This window comes from Rhododendron vialii, chromosome 5a (genome assembly GCF_030253575.1).
Source record: "Rhododendron vialii isolate Sample 1 chromosome 5a, ASM3025357v1".
NCBI lineage: Eukaryota > Viridiplantae > Streptophyta > Magnoliopsida > Ericales > Ericaceae > Rhododendron > Rhododendron vialii.
In genome coordinates, this window is record NC_080561.1 from 4,272,657 (window position 1) to 4,300,417 (window position 27,761).

Consider the following 27,761-nt stretch of genomic DNA (forward strand, 5'->3'; position numbering starts at 1 on the left):
AGATCCCAACTTTAGCTGGGTGTTTGGCCTACAAGAATTCCCACGTCCTAAGTGGTATACATTCGGCTAATTAAAGAAATCGAAATAACCTTCCAAGACTTTGCAGGAGCATTTGTCTTCCAATTTTTGTTTCTTAAGGGCTTGTTTCTTAAGAGAATTGCCGCAAAAGTGCGCTCTTTCTACCCTTCTGTTACACTTTTTGCGATTCTCTTGCTCGTCAAAAAAGAAAATTAGTATAAAGAACGCGAAACCTAGCGAAGTTTGAGTTCGTCTCAACAACCAAAGAACTAATTTGATTATATAGGTAGGTCTCGTTGTGAAAGACCTATTACTGGATAATTTATCGGTAGAGCCAAAGAGTGGTAACTGTACAAGTTACCAAGAAAAATAAAGTAAGAGGCTCCAGTGTATAGTGAAGACCTCACCGTTTGAGAAATAAGTATAGAAACGATGGAACCCACAATTTATTGCAATAGTGTATTGCTCCCTTACTTCGTTACTTTGTCTTTCATTTTCACGGTTATTTACTCCTTCTGCAAGTCACATGTTTGGGGAAAGAAGATCTAGAAAAGATTCACGTAAAATTAGATCATTTTTATTGGAACTACTTCAGCGTTCGGCAAAAACTACACTTTCTGTTTTTTGAAATACAAACGAAATCAAACGATCTCGTTTTACCATTTAAAGGGACTCTTTGCTGTTAGTAATTTCCTTAATTTTCTAGTCGTGTTTCAACTACTATTCCTTGATAGAAGATAGAACTATCTAATTTTAATTCCGAGGTACCTCCAAGTAATATAAACAAAGTGATACGGGTTATAGCACCTTGGAAAGATGATTGTAAACATTACAAGTACGAACAAAAAGGTTGCAGCAAAACCCTAGAAAGTTAATTCAACTTCTTTAGCAAAGTGTATCACTTCAGGGCGTCGGAACTTGTAGACCAAACCATATCTGCGTTTTTACAGTAGCTGAGTTCTTTTCATCTCTATTATCTGAGAAGTGGAGTGTTCTAAAAAAATTCAAACTTCTGATCGATCGTTCTAGCAGCGACATTAGTATTTCCGGCATCTATATACCGACAAATGTCAACTCCTGGTTTCTCATTGGAATTTATTGCCTAGTTATTATCTACCAGTTCTTAAAGTATAGCTTGCCCACCCATCAATACCTTCTTTCTTTATCCCTCACAACATGGACCACTGTTACACATTTGGCGACCAAATACCGCTACTAATGAAATATTTAGCCGCTGAAATCTAACACTTAGGCAACCAACAAAAAATGTTGTCGTTGAAACTAAATACTTAGGCGACCAAAACATATTTTGTCGCAAGAAGATTAAAAATAATTGGCAACTAACTCAAAACTTAGTTGCCAAAACACCAATGCTGGAAGAAGGTCATGAGATTGATTCCCTGTTGTGAGGGATAAAGAAAAAAGGTATTGATGGGTGGGCGAGCTATACTTCAAGAACGGGTAGATAATAACTGGGCAATAAGTTCCAATGAGGAACCAGGAGTTGACATTTGTTGGTATATATATGCCGGAAATACTGATGTCTCTGTTAGAACGATCGAAAGTTTGATTTTTTTTAGAACACTCCACTTCTCAAATAATAGAGATGAAAAGAACTAAACTACTGTAAAAATGCAAACAATGGACAGTATGAATCCTGTATAATGCCATCTACTATGATCCGGTGTGAACCTAGAATTCCAAGCACATTGCACTTACATGTGGCCAAAAACACAAAAGGGTGGATTGGGTGCATAGTGGATCGTAGCAGATGGCAATTATACATTTGTGATGCACAATCCTTGGAGAGAAAGAGAGGGAGAGAAAGCACTTTTGTTTCAATCGTGAAGATGAAGTGATTGTTTCAAGAATAGAACTATTGGGAAAATGACAGGGTTGGAATACATATATAGTGGAAGAAATAACTATTTTTAGTACCCGAAATAAGGAATACGATTGAATTGTTCAATCACGTAACGATTAGTCCTAATTCGGTGGATAGAGATCCGCAAAAGTATGGACACTTGTTCAAAAGATAAAATAGGCCCCGTTTTCTAGCACTTTTAGTTTAATACTCCCTCCGTCCCATTTTCATCGTCCAATTTCGAAATACTACAAATTTAAGGGAACATCATGATTACCTTTTCAAAACTTCACATTTCCAATAATACCTTTGAGTAATTTTTCTGGCCTCAATTTGAATTTCCCACTCATGCACTTAAAGTTAGAGTCAGAAATTTTGGTGGTATCAATCCCAAAAATTGAGGCGGGTATTTTAAAGTTTGGGCAAGTCTAGAAAGACATACAGTACAAAATTTAAAATTCAAACATTCTTCTTACAAATTTGAGAGAAGGGTAAAATGGGAAAACTAAAGAATTTTGTGCCTTTGTCTTGTCAAATGGACAATCTTTTTGGGACACAAAAAAGGGGAATTTTGGATGATGAAATTGGGACGGAGGGAGTATCTATTATAGGTTTATTTGCTTAAAAAACTTCATAAATTAATGGTATTTGGTATTAAATGTGAATAATTACATATTTAGTTTTCTGAGCTTATTTCATCAGAACAATTAATTATTTTAAGTTTCAATTTGTAACTCTATTTGTTCATTTAAAGATGTAAAAATAAATTTTATTATGAACTAAATTCAAGAGGGCCACCATTGCCGTTCAAAAAAAAAAGAGGGCTACCATATATGTTATTGAGATTGATCTAGACATCTACATGGTAATAATCTATTCTACTTTTTAACTTTTACTTGTGCTTATAAAAAGTTGCACCAAACACGTTTCCAACTTATTTGAAGTTTTTTAATTAAGTGGGTAATCAAAATAATTATAACCTACTAATCTAACTTAGAAGTGAAAACAACGGAGCTATACTATCTGTACAAAATCCCCTCACTTTTGATAGTGAGATAGGTTACAAACATGCTATAAAGCACCCTAGACCAATTTTTTTTTTTTTATCTAAGGTAAGTAGCAACATTTGGTCAAATTAATTGCAGTGCATTTCAATAGATGAATAATAAAAGGCTTGAAAGTGAAAGACAGAGAGATGTAGTCCTAATTTTAGAACAAATCACTCCTCAAGTTCAATTTTCCCCCTTTTAATAATCTGTAACCATAGTTCTCCCTTTTCAAGATTAAAAAAAATATTTTTTGGGGATTTATCAAATAAAGATGACGAGACACTTATATATAGACGATCGGTAAAAGAAGAAAAAAAACCTTTGGTTTAACTGTCCTTTTGGATTGAGTGATTTGGTAAGTAAAGAAAAAGGAATTGGTAGAGTTTCTCACAAATAAAAAAAATTCGTCGTTTCTCATCACATCCTTTCTTAGGATCCAACTAAGAAAATGTCAAACTACAAAGTGTACGTAGTTCGCTTGAAACCGCCCTCTTTTTAGGGGGCCGGTGTATTTGGACTCGTGGAAATTAGGAATGCGACTGAATTGTTCAATCACGTAACGATTAGTCCTAATTCAGTGGATCAAGTACATTCGGGGAATCATTTTTCACGAGTCTTTGTGCGAATAACTTTCCTCACTTTCAGTAATATCCCCTTAAAAAAAGTAAGAACACTTGTCCGAAAGGTAAAATAGGCCTATAAATTGCATGCCTCAATTATGCTTTGGTAATCAAATGGGCCCGATTTGAAAATCTTCAGTTTCTTGTTGCCACTGCTAAGTATATTCGGCGATTGATTTTCACCTGGATAAACAACAAATCCATATGAGCCTAGTCCCCAGACATAACCCAAGTATTCAGACCAGCTTACAGCCTTGTTAGATTTTTTTTTTTTTGAACCGCAACCTTGTTAGATTACATTATCAGCCATACTAACTATTTTCCAATTTTCAATATTATGCTTTCTTCATTTCTTTTTAAATAGAAGAAACAGGAAAAAAAATGTTTTATTTGGGAAATTTTAATTACAGATGGTTAAATTAAATACTCGATTTTTTATTTTGATTTTTTGTTGTTCGTGTAATTGCACTAATTTGCAATTTAAACCATATTCTTTTTTTACTTTTTAAATTTCGCTCGACAATTGAGGAAGAGTGGAAAACGTAAATTTTTTTGACAAAAGATCAAAAAACCACCAAAGAACAAAAGTTTCAAACAATAAAAAAGTTGCTTTCATGTCTTTGCCTCGTAATTGTAGTGAACTGGATGTTGATATTCTAGAATACTGCGACAATGAATCTATTTATGTTCTCTCAAATCTCGGGGGCCCCCCTCTTGCCTAACAGTTTCTTATTTCTCGCTCAACTATTATACGTCTCTCTCACTCTATTTCTCTATATAGACCACTGCCGGTACAACCGAAGGTAGCAAAGGGTACGTTGTTATCTTAATTTTTTCAGCCCCACTCTATTTCTCTATATAGACCACTGCCGGTACACCGGAAGGTAGCAAAGGGTATGTTGTTGTCTTAATTTTTTCAGCCTCTTCCTTTTCGATTACTCAGTGATCTTCTATTTACAAATCTATTTGTGTTCGACGGTTTTGGCTCATGCGTTTACAGGTTTCAAGGAGAAATGAAAGGCACGCCATATGTTGCTGGTATAACTTTTGTGATGTTTGGACTGCTCATCATCCTTCACGTGGGAGCTATATACTGGGGAACCAAAAATACCGAGCATGCTGTTAATTGGGAAGTTGGTTGCTAGATTCTCATGGCCGTTCTGTATGTCCTCAACCTCATATGGAGGCCACACGGTAAAGGATTTTGGACATGCTACAACGGTACAATGCTACTGCTACTTATTGCAATTTTTTTTGGCTCTTTGATGGGCACGTAACGGTTGGTGCCTTGGTGGATGTGTGTGCAATCCTGGCCCAAGACGGGCTGTTTGTAATGCACATTAATTACATTGGACCGGATACCAATGCAGAAGCAGAATAAGACGATGTGGAGAGGGCAAGGCACCTTTCATTTTGTCTGAGGAGACAACATTTGAGCAATGCTACTGCTCCATATTAACAACCTTCACAAGAAGTTACTACGGCAATGTATGAACAAGAAGAAAAAAAGGAACAGAACCGGTGGCTTGTTCGGCAATGTGGCAATTATTAATGCGTTCACCCTACTTTGGTCGATCAACGTCATCCTCCAGATCTTGTACAAAATCGCTTGCGTATCTATTGAATGGATGTTGGTATTCGAATTCGATAGTAGAAGAATTGGTCTATGTGATCATAACGTTTTCCCTATTAATTGTGGCTCTCACTGGCACCATTCGTGCAAATAGGCCCTTGCTGTTGATTGATACACGGGGTTTGTTTAATTCCAACGAACGTTTGACTTGTTTGAATTAATATGAGAGTTCAGAACTCAGTTTGCAATTATACTCGAAATGTTATGCAATTGCTGTGGATCGTCTCGCATATATACAGACAGATATAGGCAATCTAAAATCACCACTCATTTCACAACTTGTCCTCCAGCAGTCGAATTAAGTTCCCGAATCCCAACTAATTATCTCAAAACAAAGTGATCATACACGCAACTACACACATAACTACGTAAGCTAAAGTACAGAATTACGAAGCAGAAACAACTGCCATTCACACCATTACCTTCTGTTGAGCTCTACTAGCATATCAGCTTCAGAAATTGGAAGCCTAGGAGGGCATCCATCAATTACACAACCAACACCACCACCATGAGATTCTCCAAATTTGGTAACACGGAAGTAAGTTCCAAATGTATTCCCAGCTGCCTGTATTACTGCGAATCAAATATGAAACAGACGAACGTTGAGTATCCAAATACTTGATCATACAGTAAGATGAGCTTAAAAGGCAAGTATTTTTGACATTTTGATCATATGTTGATCTCCATTGAGGAGAGACCAGAATTTCAATAGAAGCTTGCCAAGTTCCCCTAATTGCACTTGTTCTGAGTGTGCAGTGTTTTTGAAATTTTCAACCCAGGAGAATTTTAGCCCTATTGGCTTAAAATCACAAAAAATAAGACGCTACTCAAATCATCAAATCATGTTGCTTTTCTTGTGCTCAAATATGTTGGTAAAACGTGATACTGATACCAGTAGCCCATGCTGCCATTTAAAATGTGTAGCATGTTCCAAAGTTTATTGCAAATGTTCTTATACAAGCCTGTAAGTTAAACCGATACAAAACCAATTCAACAGAGAGTTCAGTGGAAGGCTGCGATCTCCACACATACGCATGACTTGTTTGTGATCAATTTTTTGAACTTCAAAGGGGTCAGCTAAACCCCCCGAAGCTAATCAGGTTGCGGATTGCCTTGCTCGTCTGGGGTCACAACAAGAAGATGAAGAATTGTTTGTCATTGAGGCTATTCCGTTTGCGGCGAAGGAATTTGTCGTTGCGGATTCCGTGGGGGTTGGCCATCTTATTTTAGGATGGTTTGTAATTTGTTACTCGTAGTATGACTCGATTTCGCTGGTGTTATATAATATTTCCGTTTGACAAAAAAAAAAAACCCCCTCACACTATGCTAGCGCCGTGCATGACCATAAATATCTCCATGTACACTAGGAAAATCCGTCGACAGGCCGGGGTAAACATCAAAGTACACGGATAGGCAAATAGATAGTTTGAGTACGTAAATCGAGCATAGATTTGGTTTGGCAAGCACTTACGAGTTTTTTTATATAGAGAGAGATAGAGAGATTTCAGGTTTCAATCTCAAGGAATCGTCAATTTCAGTTCCAAGTAGGGGTGCAAACGAGCCGAGCTTTATAGGATTTGAGCTCGGCTCGTTTAGTAAGCATGCAAAAAACACGAGCTCGAGCCCAGGTTAATTTACCTCACAAGCCTCTTTAATTTAAACGAGCCGATCCCGAGCTTTTGAGTCTTTAGCTCGGCCTAAAACTACTCGAGCTCGGCTCGACTACTAAGAGAGCCGAGCCAAGTCACAAGCAGCTGGGTTCATTTTGCAGCTCTAGTTCTAAGGTTGCTTACCATAAGACTTAGACCCGAAAAAAATTCGTGAGTGCGAGAATTGAGAGCGCAAGCGAATGGACTATTGGAAGGATCATTTGACGAATTGAATTAATCAGAAATTCACCGAGCTTCTTGTGGCGGGATCGAGGACTAGAGAATTTGAGGGCTGGAGACGGGAGATTGAGGTGACCGCGCCGTTGCAAAGATCGGTAGTCCGACGAGGATTGGGCGGAGAGGAATTGTTTGGTGGGGAGGGAAGAATTCGCCATGTTCCTGACCGACCTCAGCCCAACAGAAATTAGATACCGTACTATAGAAAAAATGGAAAAAACTACAATCGAAACCAAAATTAGTTTATCAGTATATTTGTCTTTATTCAAAAAAAAAAAAAGGTTTCAATTGTAATTTTTTACTTTTTAAATTCTTCTTCTCATGACAAAGCAATAATCCAAAAAAAATCGACAAAAAAACTATCAAATGCTATTTTTTTTTAATAAAGACAAAAAAATAAGCCATTTGGCTTCTTAGATCTCAATAGTTCTATCTATCTATTTTTTTTTTAATTGTTGTGAGCTTTGAGTTTAGTTTTCAATTTTTACATATATTATTCATATTCGAGAGAAGAACTTTAAAACAGAAATATCTATTATTATGAACTAAATTCAAGAGGGCCACCATTGCCGTTCAAAAAAAAAAAAAAAAAGAGGGCTACCATGTTATTGAGATTGATCTAGACATCTACATGGTAATAATCTATTCTACCATTTATTTACCAAACAATTTTAACTTTTACTTGTGCTTATAAAAAGTTGCACCAAACACGTTTCCAACTTATTTGAAGTTATTGAATTAAGTGGATAATCAAAATAATTATAACCTACTAATCTAACTTAGAAGTGAAAACAAACGGAGCTATACTATCTGTACAAAATCCCTAATAGTGAAATAGGTTACAAACATGCTATAGAGCACCCTAGACTAATATTTTATCTAAGGTAAGTAGCAACACTAGGTCAAATTAATTGCAGTGCATTTCAATAGGTGAATAATAAAAGGCTGGAAAGTGAAAGACTGAGAGATGTAGTCCGTGTCAAAAAAAAAAAAAAGGAGATGTAGTCCTAATTTTAGAGCAAATCACTCCTCAAGTTCAAATTTCCCCCTTTTAATAATTAAAAAAATATTTTTTGGGGAGTTATCAAATAAAGATGACGAGACACTTATTTTCATATATATATATATATATATATATATAGATGATCGGTAAAGGAAAAAAAAAACCTTTGGGTTAATTGTCCCTTTGGATTGAGTGATTTGGTAAGTAAAGAAAAAAGGAATTGGTAGAGTAAAAAAAATCGTGAGATTTGTTTCTCATCACATCCTTTCTCTCTCAGGATCTAACTAAGAAAATACCAAACTACAAAGTTTACGTAGTTCGCTTGAAATCGTCCTCTTTTTAGGGGATGTATTTGGACTCCTGAAAATTAGGAATGCGACTGAATTGTTCAATCACGTAACAATTAGTCCTAATTCGGTGGATCACGTACGTTGGGGGAATCATTTTTCACGAGTCTTTGTGCGAATAACTTTTCTCACTTTTCGGTAGTATCCTTAAATAAAGTAAGGACACTTGTTCGAAAGGAAAAATAGGCCTATAAATATTACATGCCTCAATTAAGCTTTGGTAATCAAATGGGCCCGATTTGAAAATCTTTAATTTCTTGTTGCCACTGCTAAGTATATTCGGTGATTGATTTTCACCTGGAAAAACAACAAATCCATATGAGCCCTTTTTTTTTTCATAACCCAAATATTTAGACCAGCTTACAGCCTTGATAGATTTTTTTTTTTTTTTTGAACAGCAACCTTGTTAGATTACATTTTCAGCCATACGAACTATTTTCCAATTTTCAATATTATACTTTCTTCGTTTCTTTTTGAATGGAAGAAACAGGAAAAAAAATGTTTTAGTTGGGAAATTTTAATTACAGATGGTTAAATTAAATACTCGATTTTTATTTTGATTTTTTGTTGTTCGTGTAATTGCACTAATTTCCAATTTAAACCATATTCTTTTTTTACATTTTAAATTTCGCTCGACAGTCGAGGAAAAGTGGAAAACATAAAATTTTGACAAAAAAACCATGCACCAAAGAACAAAAGTTTCAAAATATAAAAAAAGTTGCTTTCATGTCTTGCCTCTTAATTGTTGTGAACTGGATGCTAATATTCTAGAATACTGCGACAATGAATCTATTTATGTTCTCTCAAATCTCGGGGGCCCCCCTCTTGCCTAACAGTTTCCTATTTCTCGCCCAACTATACGTCTCTGTCACGCTATTTCTCTATATAGACCGCTGCCGGTGCACCCGAAGATAGCAAAGGGTACGTTGTTGTCTTAATTTTTTCAGCCTTTTCCTCTTCGATTACTCAATGATCTTCTATTTACAAATCTATTTGTGTTCCACGGTTTTGGCTCGTGCATTTACAGGTTTCAAGGAGAAATGAAAGGCGCCATATGTTGCTGGTATAACTTTGTGATGTTTGGACTGCGCATCGTCGTTCATGTCGGAGCCATATACTGGGGAACCAAAAATACCGAGCATGTTGTTGATTGGAAAGCTGCTTGCTGGATTCTCATGGCCGTTCTGTATGTCCTCAACCTCATATGGAGGCCACACAGTAAAGGATTTTGGACATGCTACAACGGTACAATGCTACTACTATTGATTGCAATCTTTTTTGGCTCTTTGATGGGCACGTAACGGTTGGTGCCTTGGTGGATGTGTGTGCAATCTTGGCCCAAGACGGGCTGTTTGTAATGCACATTAATTTTATTGGGCTGGATACCAATGCAGAAGCAGAATAAGACAATGTGGAGAGGGCAAGGCACCTTTCATTTTGTCTGAGGAGACAACATTTGAGCAATGCTACTGCTCCATATTAACTACCTTTACGAGAAGTTACTACGGCAATGTATGAACAAGAAGAAGAAAAAGGAACACAACCGGTGGCTTGTTCGGCAATGTGGCAATGATTAATGCGTTCACCCTACTTTGGTCCATCAACGTCATCCTCCAGATCTCATACAAAATCGCTTGCGTGTCTATTGAATGGATGTTGGTATTCGAATTCGATAATAGAAGAATTGGTCTATGCGATCGTAACGTTTTCCCTATCAATTGTGGCTCTCGCTGGCACCATTTGTGCAAATAGGCGCTTGCTGTTGATTTATACACGGGGTTTGTTTGATTCCAACGAACATTTGACTTGTTTGGATTAATATGAGAGTTCAAAACTCAGTTTGCAATTATACTCGAAACGTTATGCCACTGCTGTGGATCGTCTCTCACATATACAGACAGATATAGGCAATCTAAAATCACCATTCATTTCACAACGTGTCCTCCGGCAGTCGAATTAAGTTCCCGAATCCCAACTAATTATCTCAAAACGAAGTGATCATACACGCAACTACACACGTAACTACGTAAGCTAAAGTACAGAATTACGAAGCAGACAACACCTGCCAATCACACCATTACCTTCTGTCGAGCTCTACTTTGCATATCAGCTTCAGAAATAGGAAGCCTAGGAGGGCATCCATCAATTACACAACCAACACCACCACCATTACCTTCTGTCGAGCTCTACTTGCATATCAGCATCAGAAATAGGAAGGAAGCCTAGGAGGGCATCCATCAATTACACAACCAACACCACCACCATGAGATTCTCCAAATGTGGTAACACGGAAGTAAGTTCCAAATGTATTCCCAGCTGCCTGTATTACTGTGAATCAAATATGAAAGAGACGAATGTTGAGTATCCAAATACTTGATCATACAGTAAGATGAGCTTAAAAGGCAAGTAGTAATAAATCTAGAACATGTTGATCTCCATTGAGGAGAGACCAGAATTTCAATAGAAGCTGCCAAGTTCCCCTAATTGCACTTGTTCTGAGCGTGCAGTGTGCAGTAAGATGAGCTCAAATGACTCAAATATGTTGGTAAAACTAGTTTAAAATGTGTAGATGATACACTAGTTTTTTCAAATATAAGTTCCCCGAATCTATAGATGATACACTAGTTTTTTCCAGTAGCCGGCGCCCATGCTGCCATTTAAAATGTGTAGCATGTTTTGTATGGTGCATGTTAGGCCCATGGTTTAATTAGATTTTGATGATAACAAACACATCCTAATTGGGATTAAATTAGCCTATTGGGCTCAATTGGAATAATATGTTTTAATCGAACTAATTCTGCCATTACTTATTTTTATAGGGACTTATGAGCAATTCCCTTTTGTATAAGTTGTACAAGCTGTGAGATTGATACAGTGAATAACTTTCCTGACCTAGGCTTCTTCGATAAAAATAAGAACGGCAATGGAAACTATCAAAGGGAAGAGATTTTCGGCGGATGAAGAATCAAAGTTTTTTTCGGATCAATCAAGGATTCAAATTGAAGGGATATTCTCCATCAAATTGCTATCTCCAATAGACAAGTAAATTGAAGAAGGAGAGAGATGAAGGAAAATCTCCTCCTAATTTTTAACGGCTGGAAAAGCTTTGCAAGGAAAGAAGAAATCTGCTGGGAATACAAAGATTGAATTAAGGAGCAAATAAGGTAAGATTGTGGCTGATTTCTTGCAACGGCTAGGAGAAGAAATTCCAACGTTCAATTGGGTTTTCCACGTTAAAAAGAAAAGCAGGAGCAAGGTCGAAGAAAAACAGATCTCTTGAGCAAAAATCCCAGTGAGCTATTACTTGAAATTCTATCAGTTAACTTTGTTCTTCATCTTGATTATTCTACACTAGGTTGAGTGTTATCTTTGAACCATATTGTAAAAGGGTTTTTCACACCCTCGTCTGAGATTGAGACTGTTTCTTCTGAGTGATTTTTTGGTAGAAAAATCATTTGGGTTTAGCTGTGACTAGCGCCGGAGTCTTAGCTAGTTGGAAGTAGATTTGGAGTAATCACTCGTTGTAAGGTTTTCTAGCACCCGCGAAGCTAGAGGTTTGTAACGATTATTGGAGATAGTGCAGCAATTCCTGAGTAGGACACTTGGGGAGTGGAGTAGGCCGTGAAGTTGCGGACCGAACCACTATAAAATCCTCGTGTTAATTTTCTCTATCCCTTACTCTTTTACTTTCAGTTTTGCTTATCATTATCGCATAAGAAAATTGGTATAATTCTGAAATCACACTTGGGGTAGAAAAGCTTGCATAATTAGTTGATTTCGTGCTTATATTGCAATCATAGAATCTGTTGAGTTGTTATATGCATCTGCTGTGTTTCTAATCTTTGAGCTAGTTCAATCTATTAAGCTTGCTGGTGTACTTACTAGTTGAGTCGACTCAAATATTGTGCTACAGCGTTGTTTTTGTTTCACCTCGCAATTAGTTTTTTAATTTGCGAATAGTCAGTGAGAAACCCAATTCACCCCCCTCTTGGGTTGCTTTTGGACCAACAGCATTTTTATGTATGTTCCAAAGCTTATTGCAAATGTTCTTATAGAAGCCAGTAAGTTAAACCGATACAAAGACAATTCAACAGAGAGTTCAGTGGAAGGCTGCGATCTCCACACGTACGCATGACTTCATATGTTTGTGATCAATTTTTTAAACCTCAAACGGGTTCAGCTAAACCCCCTCACACTATGCTAGCGCCGTGCATGACCAAAAACATCTCCACGTACACTAGGAAAATCCGTCGAACGGGCCGGGGTAAACATCAAAGTACACAAATAGGCAAATAGATAGTTTGAGTACGTAAATCGAGCATAGATTTGGTTTGGCAAGCACTTACGAATTCTCTTACATAGATTTTTTGGGTTTCAATCTCAACGAATTGTCAATTTCAGTTCCTAAGTGGGGGTGCATATGAGCTGAGCTTTATAGTGTTCGAGCTTGGCTCGTTTAGTAAACGTGCAAAAAACACGAGCTCGAGCCCATGTTAATTTACTTCACAAGCCTCTTTAAACGAGCCAAGCCAATACAAACGAGCTAAGCCAAGCTTTTGAGTCTTCAGCTCGGCCTAAAACTACTCGAGCTCAGCTCGATTACTAAGAGAGCCGAGCCGAGTCACAAGCTGTTGAGTTCGTTTGCAGCTCTAGTTCTGAGGTTGCTTACCATAGGACTTAGACCCGAAAAAAATTCGTGAGTGCGAAAATTGAAAGCGCGAGCGAAGAGACTATTGGAAGGATCATGTGACGAATTGAATTAATCAGAAACTCAACAAGCTTCTTGTGGCGGGATCGAGGACTAGAGAATTTGTGGGCTGGAGACGGGAGCTTGCGGTGACCGCGCAGTTGCAAAGATCCGTAGTCCGACGAGGATTGGGCGGAGAGGAATTGTTTGGTGGAGAGGGAAGAACTCGCCATGTTCCTGACTGACCTCAGCCTAACGGAAATTAGATACCGTACTATAGAAAAAAAGGAAAAAATTAATCGAAACCAAAATTAGTATATCGGTTTATTTTTGTATTTATTCAAAAAAAAAAGAGGTTTTAATTGTAATTTTTTACTTTTTAGATTCTTCTTCTCATGACAAAGCAATCATCCAAAAAAAAATCGACAAAAAAACTATCAAATTCGATTTTTTTTAATAAAGATAAAAAAACCCATTTGGCTTATTAGATCTCAATAGTGTTTCTATCCGTCTTTTTTTTTTAATTGTTGTGAGCTTTGAGTTTAGTTTTCATCTATGTGTGCGGGGGAGTTTTGGAAGTAGAGTTTATGCGTGGAGTGGTTGATTTTAAAATAAAAGTATTTGAGGATCCAGGTTGATACATTTAAGTTTTACAAATTTAATTTCTACTTTTTGGGTGCTTGTGGATTGGGGTGTTACAGTATTATTCATATTCGGGAGAAGAACTTCAAAACAAAATATTACGATCAAAAGCACAAAATAAAAAGTTCGCTTACGACAGTAAAAGAATTTGAACTATTTTTTTTTCAATTTTGATTTATATTTTTATACTCTTTCTATTATTCTTCTTGAGATAAATATCTATCTTCCCGGCATTAATAACTATCTTCCCAATTCCAACACCTTTTTCGAATTTTGAGCTCCTTTCAAATCATCCTTTTCATTTGAAAAAAGAAAGAAAGACTTGTACCCATTCTCCTAAGGAAAATAAGTAGTTATTTTTTGAATAAATATTTATTTTTTAAATTAAGTGTGATGTATTGTAAGAGAATGACTTGTCTCGTAAAAAAAAAATAAAAGTACTTAAAAAATAAAAACCTTGACGGAACCTATTTAAAGCTGCTGCATGTCAACCTATTACCTTATGAAGTAGTTCTGTACCAATTTATCCCCTATGGTGATGGCAAGAAAAACCCATGCTACACAGAGCTCGTGCAATTGATTGCAGTGGGTGTGAGTGCAAACAAAATTATGGTGTTTACTGTTGGATCTAATTCTTTGTTTGTTTGTTTGTTTATCTACTTGCGCACAGGTTTTTGATGGCGCCGTTGGTGACATTGCATGCCATCATCATGAACAGGACAAAGAAAACGGCATCACAACGAAGAAAAACGGGCATCCCAATAAGGTTGACATCTCAGCTCTTGACAATCATTTGCCTTAAGACCCAAAAAGTTGGTGATCGAGGAACTAGCTTCCGGACGTTATGTGCTTATCTTATAAGTTTTATCTTTGCACTCTTATCAGTAATGGTTTTTGGTTCCTAAAGAGCGAAACAGGCTTCCGCTCTGCGCAATTGAAAACCGAAGGTCTCTAATATTTTGATCAGCACACTAGAATAAATTTCTCAGAAAAAAAAAAAAAAAAAAAAACAGGATTTTTTATTAATAGGACAAAGGAAGAGTATAACGTAAAGGTTATACGCCTCAAACACCAAGATCGAGCAATGCAAGGTATCCAAACAAATTACCCAGAAAGTACCCCGAAAAGAGAAATCAAGGGTTCAAATTCGCTCAAAAGATGATCTGGACCCGCGGGGTACTTTCTCGGTAAGTTTTTTGAGTACCTAGTAATAATGAAACAGCGAAAGAAACTCATCCCAACTATCAAAAAATAAAAAGAGCAGGAAGAATCCCAACTAAAAGGACCGATTTAGCGGTTTGAGAGCTTCCCTGGGCTGATTTAGGAGCTATGGGTTCAATGCAAGATGTCCATCAGCAAATGTATATATGACAGTTGAAGGTATAGAAAACAAGTACAGGTTGCTCAGTGCAATTCAATTTTCTCTAGTGGGAAGATAGGGCTCTCTTCAGGTTATGAAATTAGCATAGATTCGCGTTCCAACCTATATATAAACATGGCATGTGTTTTTTTTTTTTAAAAAGCAAACAGAAATAGGAGAATAATAACTGGAAATTGCAACCGTGCAGTCTCTTGGTTGGAGTTGTATAAGTATTTTGTTGCAGGAAAACAAGGCATGTGACAGTAGCTGAAAATTGCAACCGGTCTCTTGGTTGGAGTTGTACAGACATGAATCAGAAGATGCACAACATGCATCCTTGATGACAGCTTGGGCCTGGATATGGCCTGACAACACTTCACAAGCAACTTGAATTCAAAATCGCAAAATATAAACTGATGCAAAGAGTCATCTACAGATAGATTCGCAGGTTGTACTGTGCAATCATTACATAACGATTCAACTGGGCAACAAATCAAATTCCCTTCTTTGAAATTATTCAGTATCTTTCTCTCCGTTAAACACAAGATTACCGGAAACATGGAAATAGGTTACTTTCCTTTATGCTATTTCCACCAACACTCTGTACAAGCAACTGCCTTCACTACTACGGATGCCCTTAGGCCTTAGCAAGCACGTGCCTCTCAGTCAGCTGCCTAGGAACAGGTCCACAACCACCGGAGACTCTCAAAGAAGCGAAGAGACAGGAAAGCCTCGCAATCATTGGTTTAGACCTAGCCATTCTCGGGACAATTGCCAACTCCTTTTTGTGATCTTCATCACCAGAGCTACGGTAGCCTTCTAAATCGGCTTTTGTAATCAAAACTGCATCCCCAGAGGAGGGAGAGTGAGGAGTAGAAGTTAATCGGTGCTGCTTGCATTCTTTGACTGCCTGCTTATCAAAAACCATCTATGTCAAGCCCAGAACAAAAATGAAAAGCCAAATTATTGATCTTGGATTATTTGTTACTTAACCTAAAGGTTGAAGATCTCACCTACTGAAACAAAAATTACCAGATTTCCTAGTGTTCAAAATGTGGATTTTGAATAAAGGAATTCGACACGTTATTCAATTAAGAGTAGCTGAAATTTAGATTCAAAACGTTGAGTTAGGGAAAAGTTCCACCAAAAAATACCGAGGATACTAGTCACAAAACTTGTGAAACAGGTAACTACCGTCTCCGTGAGATGCCATCGTAAGGGGGGAAGAAATAAGCTTTTGAGCAATGGAAGCAATACCCTTAGCTGAAACTTCGTCCACAGCCCCCAAGAAATGCTCCATAGGTTTCCTAAAACATAAACGATATGAAGTAAGAAAACTTTTCTAAAGGTGAAAGAGAATTAAGTCTACTCTTGTATAGATTCCTTTTTCCTAAACTACTATATCTGTACAGAAGCGATAAACACACTGCACGATTAACAAGAAAAAAACACGCATTTGGCCAATCCTCGGTCAGCAAGATGGAAATAAAACTCATCCAATGTCCGATTATGGAGACGGAGGAACCGAGAAAAATAGATCAACCGAATTTTCTGTTTGTTTTTGATCAACAGATCTCCAAATCTATGTTACTTACCTGAAACATGGTTCATTCCAATATGAGGAAACAGGCACATGATGCACCACAAGTGCCAAACTGTGGTCCAACATGAGGAGGCTTTCCTAAGGGACAATAGCTCCAGGTTGTTTCATGAGACATTGCAAAGAACAAAACCACATAATTAAGAAAGTCCTGCCAAATAGTGAGGAAACTAGAATGCATTGTCTTGCTCCAAGGAACAACCTTTCGACATCATTTTTAAGCTAGTAAAAGAATGTGGGACTAGTACATAGTCTAGCATGGCAGACGAGGGTATCTTTCACACCACAGAAGGCTAGAAAGAGCATATGCCAACAAATCATATATCATTTAGACATAAAATAGAGCATCCAGAAACAAATTTACACGGATTTTTCTTTCTCAATACTTGCTTATATAATCCATTAGATGCAATAAATATGCATACAAAAAACACAATAAGAGATCATTATGCATAGATGCATACTGCTAGGACAACCTTATCCAAATTTCTTTAAAGAGAATTGAGAGCCAAGTCTTGAGCATTACCTCTCTCCATAAGTCAAAATTTGTCTACCGATATCTTCTGAGCATTACCTCTCCCCATTGCCTGAGCCGTAAACCAGCCAGAAAAAACCCACCCAATCTGCCAAATGCACCCAAAACAGCTGCCAAACAATGAAGACGCTCCATCACCGCTATCGGAATCCGGAGAACCAACCCCTGTTGCTGCCCCAAAGCGGCAAAGAAGCCCCTCCCATGCCAGTCGACCTGTTGTCGCTGCCGTGCGCCGCTGAAATACTGCCACCATTTTTGTTTCTTAAGGGCTTGTTTCTTAAGAGAATTGCCGCAAAAGTGCGCTCTTTCTACCCTTCTGTTACACTTTTTGCGATTCTCTTGCTCGTCAAAAAAGAAAATTAGTATAAAGAACGCGAAACCTAGCGAAGTTTGAGTTCGTTTCAACAACCAAAGAACTAATTTGATTATATAGATAGATCTCGTTGTGAAAGATCTATTACTGGATAATTTATCGGTAGAGCCAAAGAGTGGTAACTGTACAAGTTACCAAGAAAAATGAAGTAAAAGGCTCCGGTGTATAGTGAAGACCTCACCGTTTAAGAAGTAACTATAGAAACGATGGAACCCACAATTTATTGCAATAGTGCATTGCTCCCTTACTTCATTACTTTCTCTTTCATTTTCACAGTTATTTACTCCTTCTGCAAGTCACATGTTTGAAGAAAGAAGACCTAGAAAAGATTCACGTAAAATTAGATCATTTATTTTTATTGGAACTACTTCGGCGTTTGGCAAAAATTACGCTTTCCGTTTTTTGAAATACAAACTAAATCAAACGATCTTGTTTTATCATTTAAAGGGACTCTTTGCCGTTAGTAATTTCCTTAATTTTCTAGTCGTGTGTCAACAAAGTGATACGGGTTATAGCACTTTGGAAAGACAAAGTGACACGGGTTATAATTACTCTTTGCCGTTAGTAATTCCATGATTGGAGATAGAACTATCTAATTTTAATTCCGAGGTACCTCCAAGTAATATAAACAAAGTGATACGGGTTATAGCACTTTGGAAAGACGATTGTAAACATTACAAGTACGAACAAAAAGGTTGCAGCAAAACCCTAAGAAAGTTAATTCAACTTCTTTAGCAAAGTGTATCACTTCAGGGCGTGGAACTTGTAGACCAAGCACCCGCCTAAAGTTGGTATATGAGCACATACACAAGTCGTGGAATAAGAGTTGCAAATATATTTAAGGGAAGTGATTCAATAACAGAAATACTACTTACAATAATAACGTCACTACAAGAAATTACACATTCGGCAACCAAATACCGCGACTAATGAAATATTTTAGTTGCTGAAATCTAACACTTAGGCAACCAACAGAAAATGTTGTTGCTAAAACTAAATACTTAAGCGACCAAAACATACCTGCGTTATTACAGTGGCTGAGTTCTTTTCATCTCTATTATCTGAGAAGTGGAGTGTTCTAAAAAAAATCTAACTTCCTATCGTTCTAGCAGCGACATCAGTATTTCCGGCATCTATATACCGACAAATGTCAACTCCTGGTTTCTCATTGGAACTTATTGCCCAGTTATTATCTACCAGTTCTTAAAGTATAGCTTGCCCACCCATCAATACCTTCTTTCTTTATCCCTCACAACAGGGACCGCTGTTACACATTTGGCGACCAAATACCGCTACTAATGAAATATTTAGCAGCTGAAATCTAACACTTAAGCAGCCAACAGAAAATGTCGTCGCTGAAACTAAATACTTAGGTGACCAAAACATATTTTGTCGCAAGAAGATTAAAAATAATTGGCAACCAACTCAAAACTTAGTTGCCGAAACACCAATGCTGGAAGAAGGTCATGAGATTGATTCCCTGTTGTGAGGGATAAAGAAAAAAGGTATTGATGGGTGGGCGAGCTATACTTCAAGAACGGGTAGATAATAACTGGGCAATAAGTTCCAATGAGGAACCAGGAGTTGACATTTGTTGGTATATATATGCCGGAAAAACTGATGTCTCTGTTAGAACGATCGAAAGTTTGATTTTTTTTAGAACACTCCACTTCTCAAATAATAGAGATGAAAAGAACTAAACTACTATAAAAATGCAAATAATGGACAGTATGAATCCTATATAATGCCATCTACTATGATCCGGTGTGAACCTAGGATTCCAAGCACATTGCACTTACATGTGGCCAAAAACGTAAAAGGGTGGATTGGGTGCATAGTGGATCGTAGCAGATGGCAATTATACATTTGTGATGCACAATCCTCAGAAAGAAAGAGAGGGAGAGAAAGCACTTCTATTTCAATCATGAAGATGAAGTGATTGTTTCAAGAACAGAACTATTGGGAAAATGACAGGGTTGGAATACATATATAGTGGAAGGAGAAATTACTATTTTGAGTACCCAAAATAAGGAATGCGATTGAATTGTTCAATCACGTAACGATTAGTCCTAATTCGGTGGATAGAGATCCACGAAAGTATGGACACTTGTTCAAAAGATAAAATAGGCCCCGTTTTCTAGCACTTTTAGTTTAATATCTATTATAGGTTTATTTGCTTAAAAAAGTTCATAAATGGTATTTGGTATTAAATGTGAATAATTACATATTTAGTTTTCTGAGTTTATTTCACCAGAACAATTAATTATTTTAAGTTTCAATTTGTAACTTTATTTGTTTATTTAAAGATGTAAAAATAAATTTTATTATGAACTAAATTCAAGAGGGCTACCATTGCCGTTCAAAAAAAAAAAGAGGGCTACCATGTTATTGAGATTGATCTAGACATCTACATGGTAATAATCTATTTTACTTTTTAACTTTTACTTGTGCTTATAAAAAGTTGCACCAAACACGTTTCCAACTTATTTGAAGTTTTTTAATTAAGTGGGTAATCAAAATAATTATAACCTACTAATCTAACTTAGAAGTGAAAACAAACGGAGCTATACTATCTGTACAAAATCCCCTCACATTTGATAGTGAGATAGGTTACAAACATGCTATAGTGCACCCTAGACCAATTTTTTTTTTTTTATCTAAGGTAAGTAGCAACAGTTGGTCAAATTAATTGCAGTGCATTTCAATAGGTGAATAATAAAAGGCTTGAAAGTGAAAGACAGAGAGATGTAGTCCTAATTTTAGAACAAATCACTCCTCAAGTTCAATTTTCCCCCTTTTAATAATCTGTAACCATAGTTCTCCCTTTTCAAGATTAAAAAAAATATTTTTTGGGGATTTATCAAATAAAGATGACGAGACACTTATATATAGACGATCGGTAAAAGAAAAAAGAAAAAAAAAACCTTTGGTTTAACTGTCCTTTTGGATTGAGTGATTTGGTAAGTAAAGAAAAAGGAATTGGTAGAGTTTCTCACAAATAAAAAAATAAAATAAAACAAATTCATTTCTCATCACATCCTTTCTTAGGATCCAACTAAGAAAATGCCGAACTACAAAGTGTACGTAGTTCGCTTGAAACCGCCCTCTTTTTAGGGGGCCGGTGTATTTGGACTCCTGGAAATTAGGAATGCGACTGAATTGTTCAATCACGTAACGATTAGTCCTAATTCAGTGGATCAAGTACATTCGTGGAATCATTTTTCACGAGTCTTTGTGCGAATAACTTTCCTCACTTTTAGTAATATCCCCTTAAAAAAAGTAAGAACACTTGTTCGAAAGGTAAAATAGGCCTATAAATTGCATGCCTCAATTATGCTTTGGTAATCAAATGGGCCCGATTTGAAAATCTTCAGTTTCTTGTTGCCACTGCTAAGTATATTCGGCGATTGATTTTCACCTGGATAAACAACAAATCCATATGAGCCTAGTCCCCAGACATAACCCAAGTATTCAGACCACCTTACAGCCTTGTTAGATTTTTTTTTTTTGAACCGCAACCTTGTTAGATTACATTTTCAGCCATACTAACTATTTTCCAATTTTCAAAATTATGCTTTCTTCGTTTCTTTTTGAATAGAAGAAACAGGAAAAAAATGTTTTAGTTGGGAAATTTTAATTACAGATGGTTAAATTAAATACTCGATTTTTTATTTTGATTTTTTGTTGTTCGTGTAATTGCACTTTAAACCATATTCTTTTTTTACTTTTTAAATTTCGCTCGACAATTGAGGAAGAGTGGAAAACGTAAATTTTTTTGACAAAGAGATCAAAAAACCACCAAAGAACAAAAGTTTCAAAATATAAAAAAGTTGCTTTCATGTCTTTGCCTCGTAATTGTTGTGAACTGGATGCTAATATTCTAGAATATTGCGACAATGAATCTATTTATGTTCTCTCAAATCTCGGGGGCCCCCCTCTTGCCTAACAGTTTCTTATTTCTCGCTCAACTATTATACGTATCTCTCACTCTATTTCTCTATATAGACCGCTGCCGGTACACCCGAAGGTAGCAAAGGGTACGTTGTTATCTTAATTTTTTCAGCCTCACTCTATTTCTCTATATAGACCGCTGCCGGTACACCGGAAGGTAGCAAAGGGTATGTTGTTGTCTTAATTTTTTCAGCCTTTTCCTTTTCGTTTACTCAGTGATCTTCTATTTACAAATCTGTTTGTGTACGACGGTTTTGGCTCATGCGTTTACAGGTTTCAAGGAGAAATGAAAGGCACGCCATATGTTGCTGGTATAACTTTTGTGATGTTTGGACTGCTGATCATCCTTCACGTGGGAGCTATATACTGGGGAACCAAAAATACCGAGCATGCTGTTAATTGGGAAGTTGGTTGCTAGATTCTCATGGCCGTTCTGTATGTCCTCAACCTCATATGGAGGCCACACGGTAAAGGATTTTGGACATGCTACAACGGTACAATGCTACTGCTACTGATTGCAATTTTTTTTGGCTCTTTGATGGGCACGTAACGGTTGGTGCCTTGGTGGATGTGTGTGCAATCCTGGCCCAAGACGGGTTGTTTGTAATGCACATTAATTACATTGGACCGGATACCAATGCAGAAGCAGAATAAGACGATGTGGAGAGGGCAAGGCACCTTTCATTTTGTCTGAGGAGACAACATTTGAGCAATGCTACTGCTCCATATTAACAACCTTTACAAGAAGTTACTACGGCAATGTATGAACAAGAAGGAAAAAAGGAACAGAACCGGTGGTTTGTTCGGCAATGTGGCAATGATTAATGCGTTCACCCTACTTTGGTCCATCAACGTCATCCTCCAGATCTCGTACAAAATCGCTTGCGTATCTATTGAATGGATGTTGGTATTCGAATTCGATAGTAGAAGAATTGGTACAGAATTACGAAACTAAAGTACAGAATTACGAAGCAGACAACAACTGCCATTCACACCATTACCATCTGTTGAGCTCTACTTGCATATCAGCTTCAGAAATAGGAAGCCTAGGAGGGCATCCATCAATTACACAACCAACACCACCACCATGAGATTCTCCAAATGTGGTAACACGGAAGTAAGTTCCAAATGTATTCCCAGCTGCCTGTATTACTGCGAATCAAATATGAAAGAGACGAACGTTTGAGTATCCAAATACTTGATCATACAGTAAGATGAGCTTTTGATCATATGTTGATCTCCATTGAGGAGAGACCAGAATTTCAATAGAAGCTTGCCAAGTTCCCCTAATTGCACTTGTTCTGAGTGTGCAGTGTTTTTGACATTTTCAACCCAGGAGAATTTTAGCCCTATTGGCTTAAAATCACAAAAAATAAGACGCTACTCAAATCATCAAATCATGTTGCTTTTCTTGTGCTCAAATATGTTGGTAAAACGTGATACTGATACCAGTAGCCCATGCTGCCATTTAAAATGTGTAGCATGTTCCAAAGTTTATTGCAAATGTTCTTATACAAGCCTGTAAGTTAAACTGATACAAAACCAATTCAACAGAGTTCAGTGGAAGGCTGCGATCTCCACACATACGCATGACTTCATATGTTTGTGATCAATTTTTTAAACCTCAAAGGGTTCAGCTAAACCCCCCGAAGCTAATCAAGTTGTGGATTGCCTTGCTTGTCTGGGGTCACAACAAGAAGATGAAGAATTGTTTGTCATTGAGGCTATTCCGTTTGCGGCGAGGGAATTTGTCCTTGCGGATTCCGTGGGGGTTGGCCATCTTATTTTAGAATGGTTTGTATTTGTTACTCGTAGTATGACTCGCTTTCGCTGGTGTTATATAATATTTCCATTTGACAAAAAAAAAACCCCCTCACACTATGCTAGCGCCGTGCATGACCAAAAATATCTCCATGTACACTAGGAAAATCCGTCGACTGGCCGAGCATAGATTTGGTTTGGCAAGCACTTACGAGTTTTTTTATATAGAGCGATAGAGAGATTTCAGGTTTCAATCTCGAGGAATCGTCAATTTCAGTTCCAAGTAGGGGTGCAAATGAGCCGAGCTTTATAGTATTTGAGCTCGGCTCGTTTAGTAAGCGTGCAAAAAACACGAGCTCGAGCCCAGGTTAATTTACCTCACAAGCCTCTTTAATTTAAACGAGCTGAGCCGAGCTTTTGAGTCTTTAGCTCAGCCTAAAACTACTCGAGCTCGGCTCGACTACTAAGAGAGCCGAGCCAAGTCACAAGCAGCTGGGTTCATTTTGCAGCTCTAGTTCTGAGGTTGCTTACCATAGGACTTAGACCCGAAAAAAATTCGTGAGTGCGAGAATTGAGAGCGCGAGCGAATGGACTATTGGAAGGATCATTTGACGAATTGAATTAATCAAAAATTCACCGAGCTTCTTGAAGCGGGATCGAGGACTAGAGAATTTGAGGGCTGGAGAAGGGAGCTTGAGGTGACCGCGCCCTTGCAAAGATCGGTAGTCCGACGAGGATTGGGCGGAGAGGAATTGTTTGGTGGGGAGGGAAGAATTCGCCATGTTCTTGACCGACCTCAGCCCAACAGAAATTAGATACCGTACTAGAGAAAAAGCGGAAAAAACTACAATCGAAACCAAATTAGTTTATCGGTTTATTTGTCTTTATTCAAAAAAAAAAAAAAGGTTTCAATTGTAATTTTTTACTTTTTAAATTCTTCTTCTCATGACAAAGCAATAATCCAAAAAAAATCGACAAAAAAACTATCAAATGCAAGGTTTTTTTGAATAAAGACAAAAAAATAAGCCATTTAGCTTATTAGATCTCAATAGTTCTATCTGTCTTTTTTTTTTTAATTGTTGTAAGCTTTGAGTTTAGTTTTCAATTTTTACATATATTATTCATATTCAAGAGAAGAACTTTAAAACAGAATATTACGATCAAAAGCACAAAATAAAAAAGTTCGCTTACGACAGTAAAATAATTTGAACTTTTTTTTTTCAATTTTGATTTATATTTTTATGCTCTTTCTATTATTCTCCTCGAGATAAATATCTATCCTCCCGGCATTAATAACTATCTTCCCAATTCAAACACCTTTTTTGAATTATGATCTCCTTTCAAATAATCTCTTTCACCTGAAAAAAGAAAGAAAGACTTGTACCCATTATCCTAAGGAAAATAAGTAGTTATTTTTTGAATAAATATTTATTTTTTAAATTAAATGTGATGTATTATAAGAGAACTAGTGTATGCCCGTGCCTGAAGGCACGGCACGAACAATCAGTACACGCAAATAAATTTTGAACCCACGTGCAATATATCAATCACTGCCCAACAAATCCAACTATGCGGAAAATAATAACCCAAGCATATTCATTGACATATTTAACTTGAATGAGCAAATAAAGAACAAACAATTTTCCAATCCCTAGAGATTGTGCCCCTGCCTGAAGGCATGATGCAACACGTTCTCAACAAATGAGTCTATGCTTGAAAGCGCTTATTAATTAAAAGGCATTAACCTAATATAAAAGTTTCTAGCACTATCAACAATAAAATTACCTACTTTTAATAAAAAATATTACGTAGGAATCAAAACCGTTTCGAAGCTGCTATTCCAATCACAAACATTAACTAAGTCGATCAAAACGTATTCAATGTCAGTAAAGACTAATGAATTCAGTACATAGAGGGGGCCATCCCCCTTAAATTCGAAGCCACCATAATTGATGTAGCACTTAACAGCTACCAACAATAAAAAAAATAGAATGCTAGCCAACAATATAAGAAGAAGAAGATAGAATGTGAGTCATTCGGAAAAGGATAGCCAACAGTATGACCTTCACCACCACCTTCTATCTCTAGATACGTGCATATTAAATCTAAACGTTGGTGCAAAACACTAACGTTAAAGTAAAAACACTAATTTCAACCGGGGTGCGTAGTAGAAAAAAATTGTTCAGAAACACAATAAAACACTAACTTTGAGGGCTCTCTCAAAAAACACAATCATCACCTCCTTTCTGCTACCATATAAAGTAAAAAAGAGTTTATCAAAAATAATTAGGAACTATAGCTGAAATTGAAAATAAACTATAAAAGTCAAAGTAAACTAACAAAACCATAATTTGGATAAACTAAAAGCATCTCTCTAGCTATATGTCTGATGAGGACTTTTACTCGATACCATCATAAAGATGCTTCAGGAAATCAATAATTGCAACAGGTCCTTGAATCAATTTAAAAAAACTCAAATCGATAAGGAAATTGTAAGTCTAAGTGATTTAAAGAAAGTTTGAATTGCTAGTAATTAGGAATCAAATAATAAGCTTTGGTTGCCGTTTTTCTATACCATCTATAGAAACATGGAGCAAGAGATCTTTACTCAAGCTAAAGGAATTTGAATTGCCAATCGATTTTGCTTATTCCAAATTGTTAAGGAAATTGTAAGCCAAGTAATTTTGCTTATTCCAAACGGATCTTGAATCAATTTAAAAAAACTCAAAACGATATTTTTGGCTGCAGTCCTTGTTAATTAGCAGTAGAGGTGGTCTTTATCAAAGTAGAAGTAATATTGTTTGATGAAGAAGAGAATCTCTTCTATGCACGTGCGTTTTTAAAAATTATCACGACTTTGATTTATGATCAGTTGACCCAATCGTGCGATTAGAAATCTTACCATGCGATGCTGTGCCATTCAAATTTATCTCCCTCAATGCTCCAGCGTACACCTCATCGGTTGAACTTGAGTATGCACCCCTATCGTTTAACATTATCATTATTAAAAAAATACTTCATGGTAACTGGTAAGCAAGACTTGATTAAAAAGAAGTATTGGGTGATGGATATTAGTATCTTCACGAATAAGCTTTTTGTTGAGTGGGACCCTTGACCTAACATGGCGTGCTTGTTTGGACATCTCAGTATCGGTGTGGCATACAGATAATGGCCGCTTTCGATTGCGTCGGACAACATTAGGATTAACATTCTTATTATTCATTCTGTAAGCGGGACAAAAAAAATAAAGATACTAAAAATTTCGGAGAGAAAACGAAGATACTCAAAAAAAGAAACGAAAAAGAATAGACTCGGAAGCCCACTAACCTGAAGTGGTTTGAAGTAGCGGCGTCGGCGGTAGAAAGGTCGGGGGTTGAAAACTTGATATACTTTGTTGGTTCTATAGTTTCACCCAAAAAATTCGTTTCTATGTATAGAGGTATAAAATCATAGGAATTAGCTTTTATGGAACCTACCTAATTGATACAGCCTACGTACCTAACCGGAATTCAGCAATTTAGATTTATTTTAGGAATCAATTAAGCTTTGAATTGCTAGTAATTAAGAATCAAATAATAAGCTTTGGTTTCCGTTTTTCTATACCATCTATAGAAACATGGAGCAAGAGATCTTTACTCAAGCTAAAACCCGAAATTTGAATTGTTAACTATTTTGTAACTATTTTGGGAATAAAATAAGCTTTGATTGCCGTTTGGAATCAATTGAAGGTTTGATTGTGTTCCTTTTCAATATTTCAAACTTACAAATTTTTGTAATATTAGATTACCATGATTGATTAGGATATTTCAATTCAAATGAGCTCCTTTTTTGGTCTTGAAGTTTTCGATATTTACCAAACTTCCATGTTGTAGAAGGAAAGATGAAAACAAATCTAAACCGTCATATTTGTTTGTATGGGTAGATAAATTTTGGACAGGGATAAATCTGAATCGTTGAGAAAGAATATTCTGTAAGATACCCGTCCTGTTTTATAATATAGATGACTTGTCTAGTAAGACATGAAATAAAAGTAGTTAAAAAATAAGAAACTTGACGGAACGTATTCAAAGCTACTGCATGTCAACCTATTACCCGATGAAGTAGTTCTGTAACAATTTATCCCCCCTATGGTGACGGCAAGAAAAACCCAAGCTACACAGAGCTCGTGCAATTGATTGCAGTGGGTGTGAGTGTAACAAAATTATGGTGTTTACTGTTGGATCTAATTCTTTGTTTGTTTGTTTGTTTATCTACTTGCGCACAGGTTTTTGATGGCGCCGTTGGTGACATTGCATGCCATCATCATGAACAGGACAAAGAAAACGGCATCACAACGAAGAAAAACTGGCATCCCAACAAGATTGACACCCCAGCTCTCGACAATCATTTGCCTTAAGACCCAAAAAGTTGGTGATCGAGGAACCAGACTCCA

At 36.8% G+C, this 27,761-nt stretch overlaps 2 protein-coding genes across 4 annotated transcripts in view; both read right to left on the minus strand.

Annotated features, from left to right (window-relative positions):
* LOC131325928 (phosphatidylglycerophosphate phosphatase PTPMT2-like) overlaps positions 1-27,761 on the minus strand; it is a 36,517-nt gene that overhangs the window by 2,400 nt on the left and 6,356 nt on the right. For 2 of the 3 annotated variants that reach the window (XM_058358425.1, XM_058358428.1), the window contains one exon: positions 15,551-15,745. The exons of the other annotated variant lie outside the window; for it this stretch is intronic. In XM_058358425.1, coding sequence (XP_058214408.1) covers positions 15,689-15,745 — 57 coding nt within the window. In that variant the 3' untranslated portion in view covers positions 15,551-15,688. Of the gene's footprint in view, positions 1-15,550; positions 15,746-27,761 lie in introns of those variants that run through there. 3 annotated transcript variants of the gene reach the window in all.
* Positions 5,478-7,269, minus strand: LOC131325931 (chorismate synthase 1, chloroplastic-like). Its single transcript, XM_058358432.1, has 2 exons — positions 7,084-7,269; positions 5,478-5,757 (listed from the first exon to the last, which is right to left on the minus strand). The coding sequence occupies exons 1-2, from the start codon at positions 7,226-7,228 to the stop codon at positions 5,603-5,605; spliced, it is 300 nt and encodes a 99-aa protein (XP_058214415.1). The 5' UTR covers positions 7,229-7,269; the 3' UTR covers positions 5,478-5,602.

Coding starts and splice junctions, on each gene's coding strand:
- LOC131325931 (XM_058358432.1), bottom strand. CDS start 7,228: ATGGCGAATTCTTCCCTCCCCACCAAACAATTCCTCTCCGCCCAATCC. Junction 5,758..7,083: donor ATCCCGCCACAAGAAGCTCG/GTGAATTTCTGA, acceptor TTTGATTCGCAG/TAATACAGGCAGCTGGGAAT.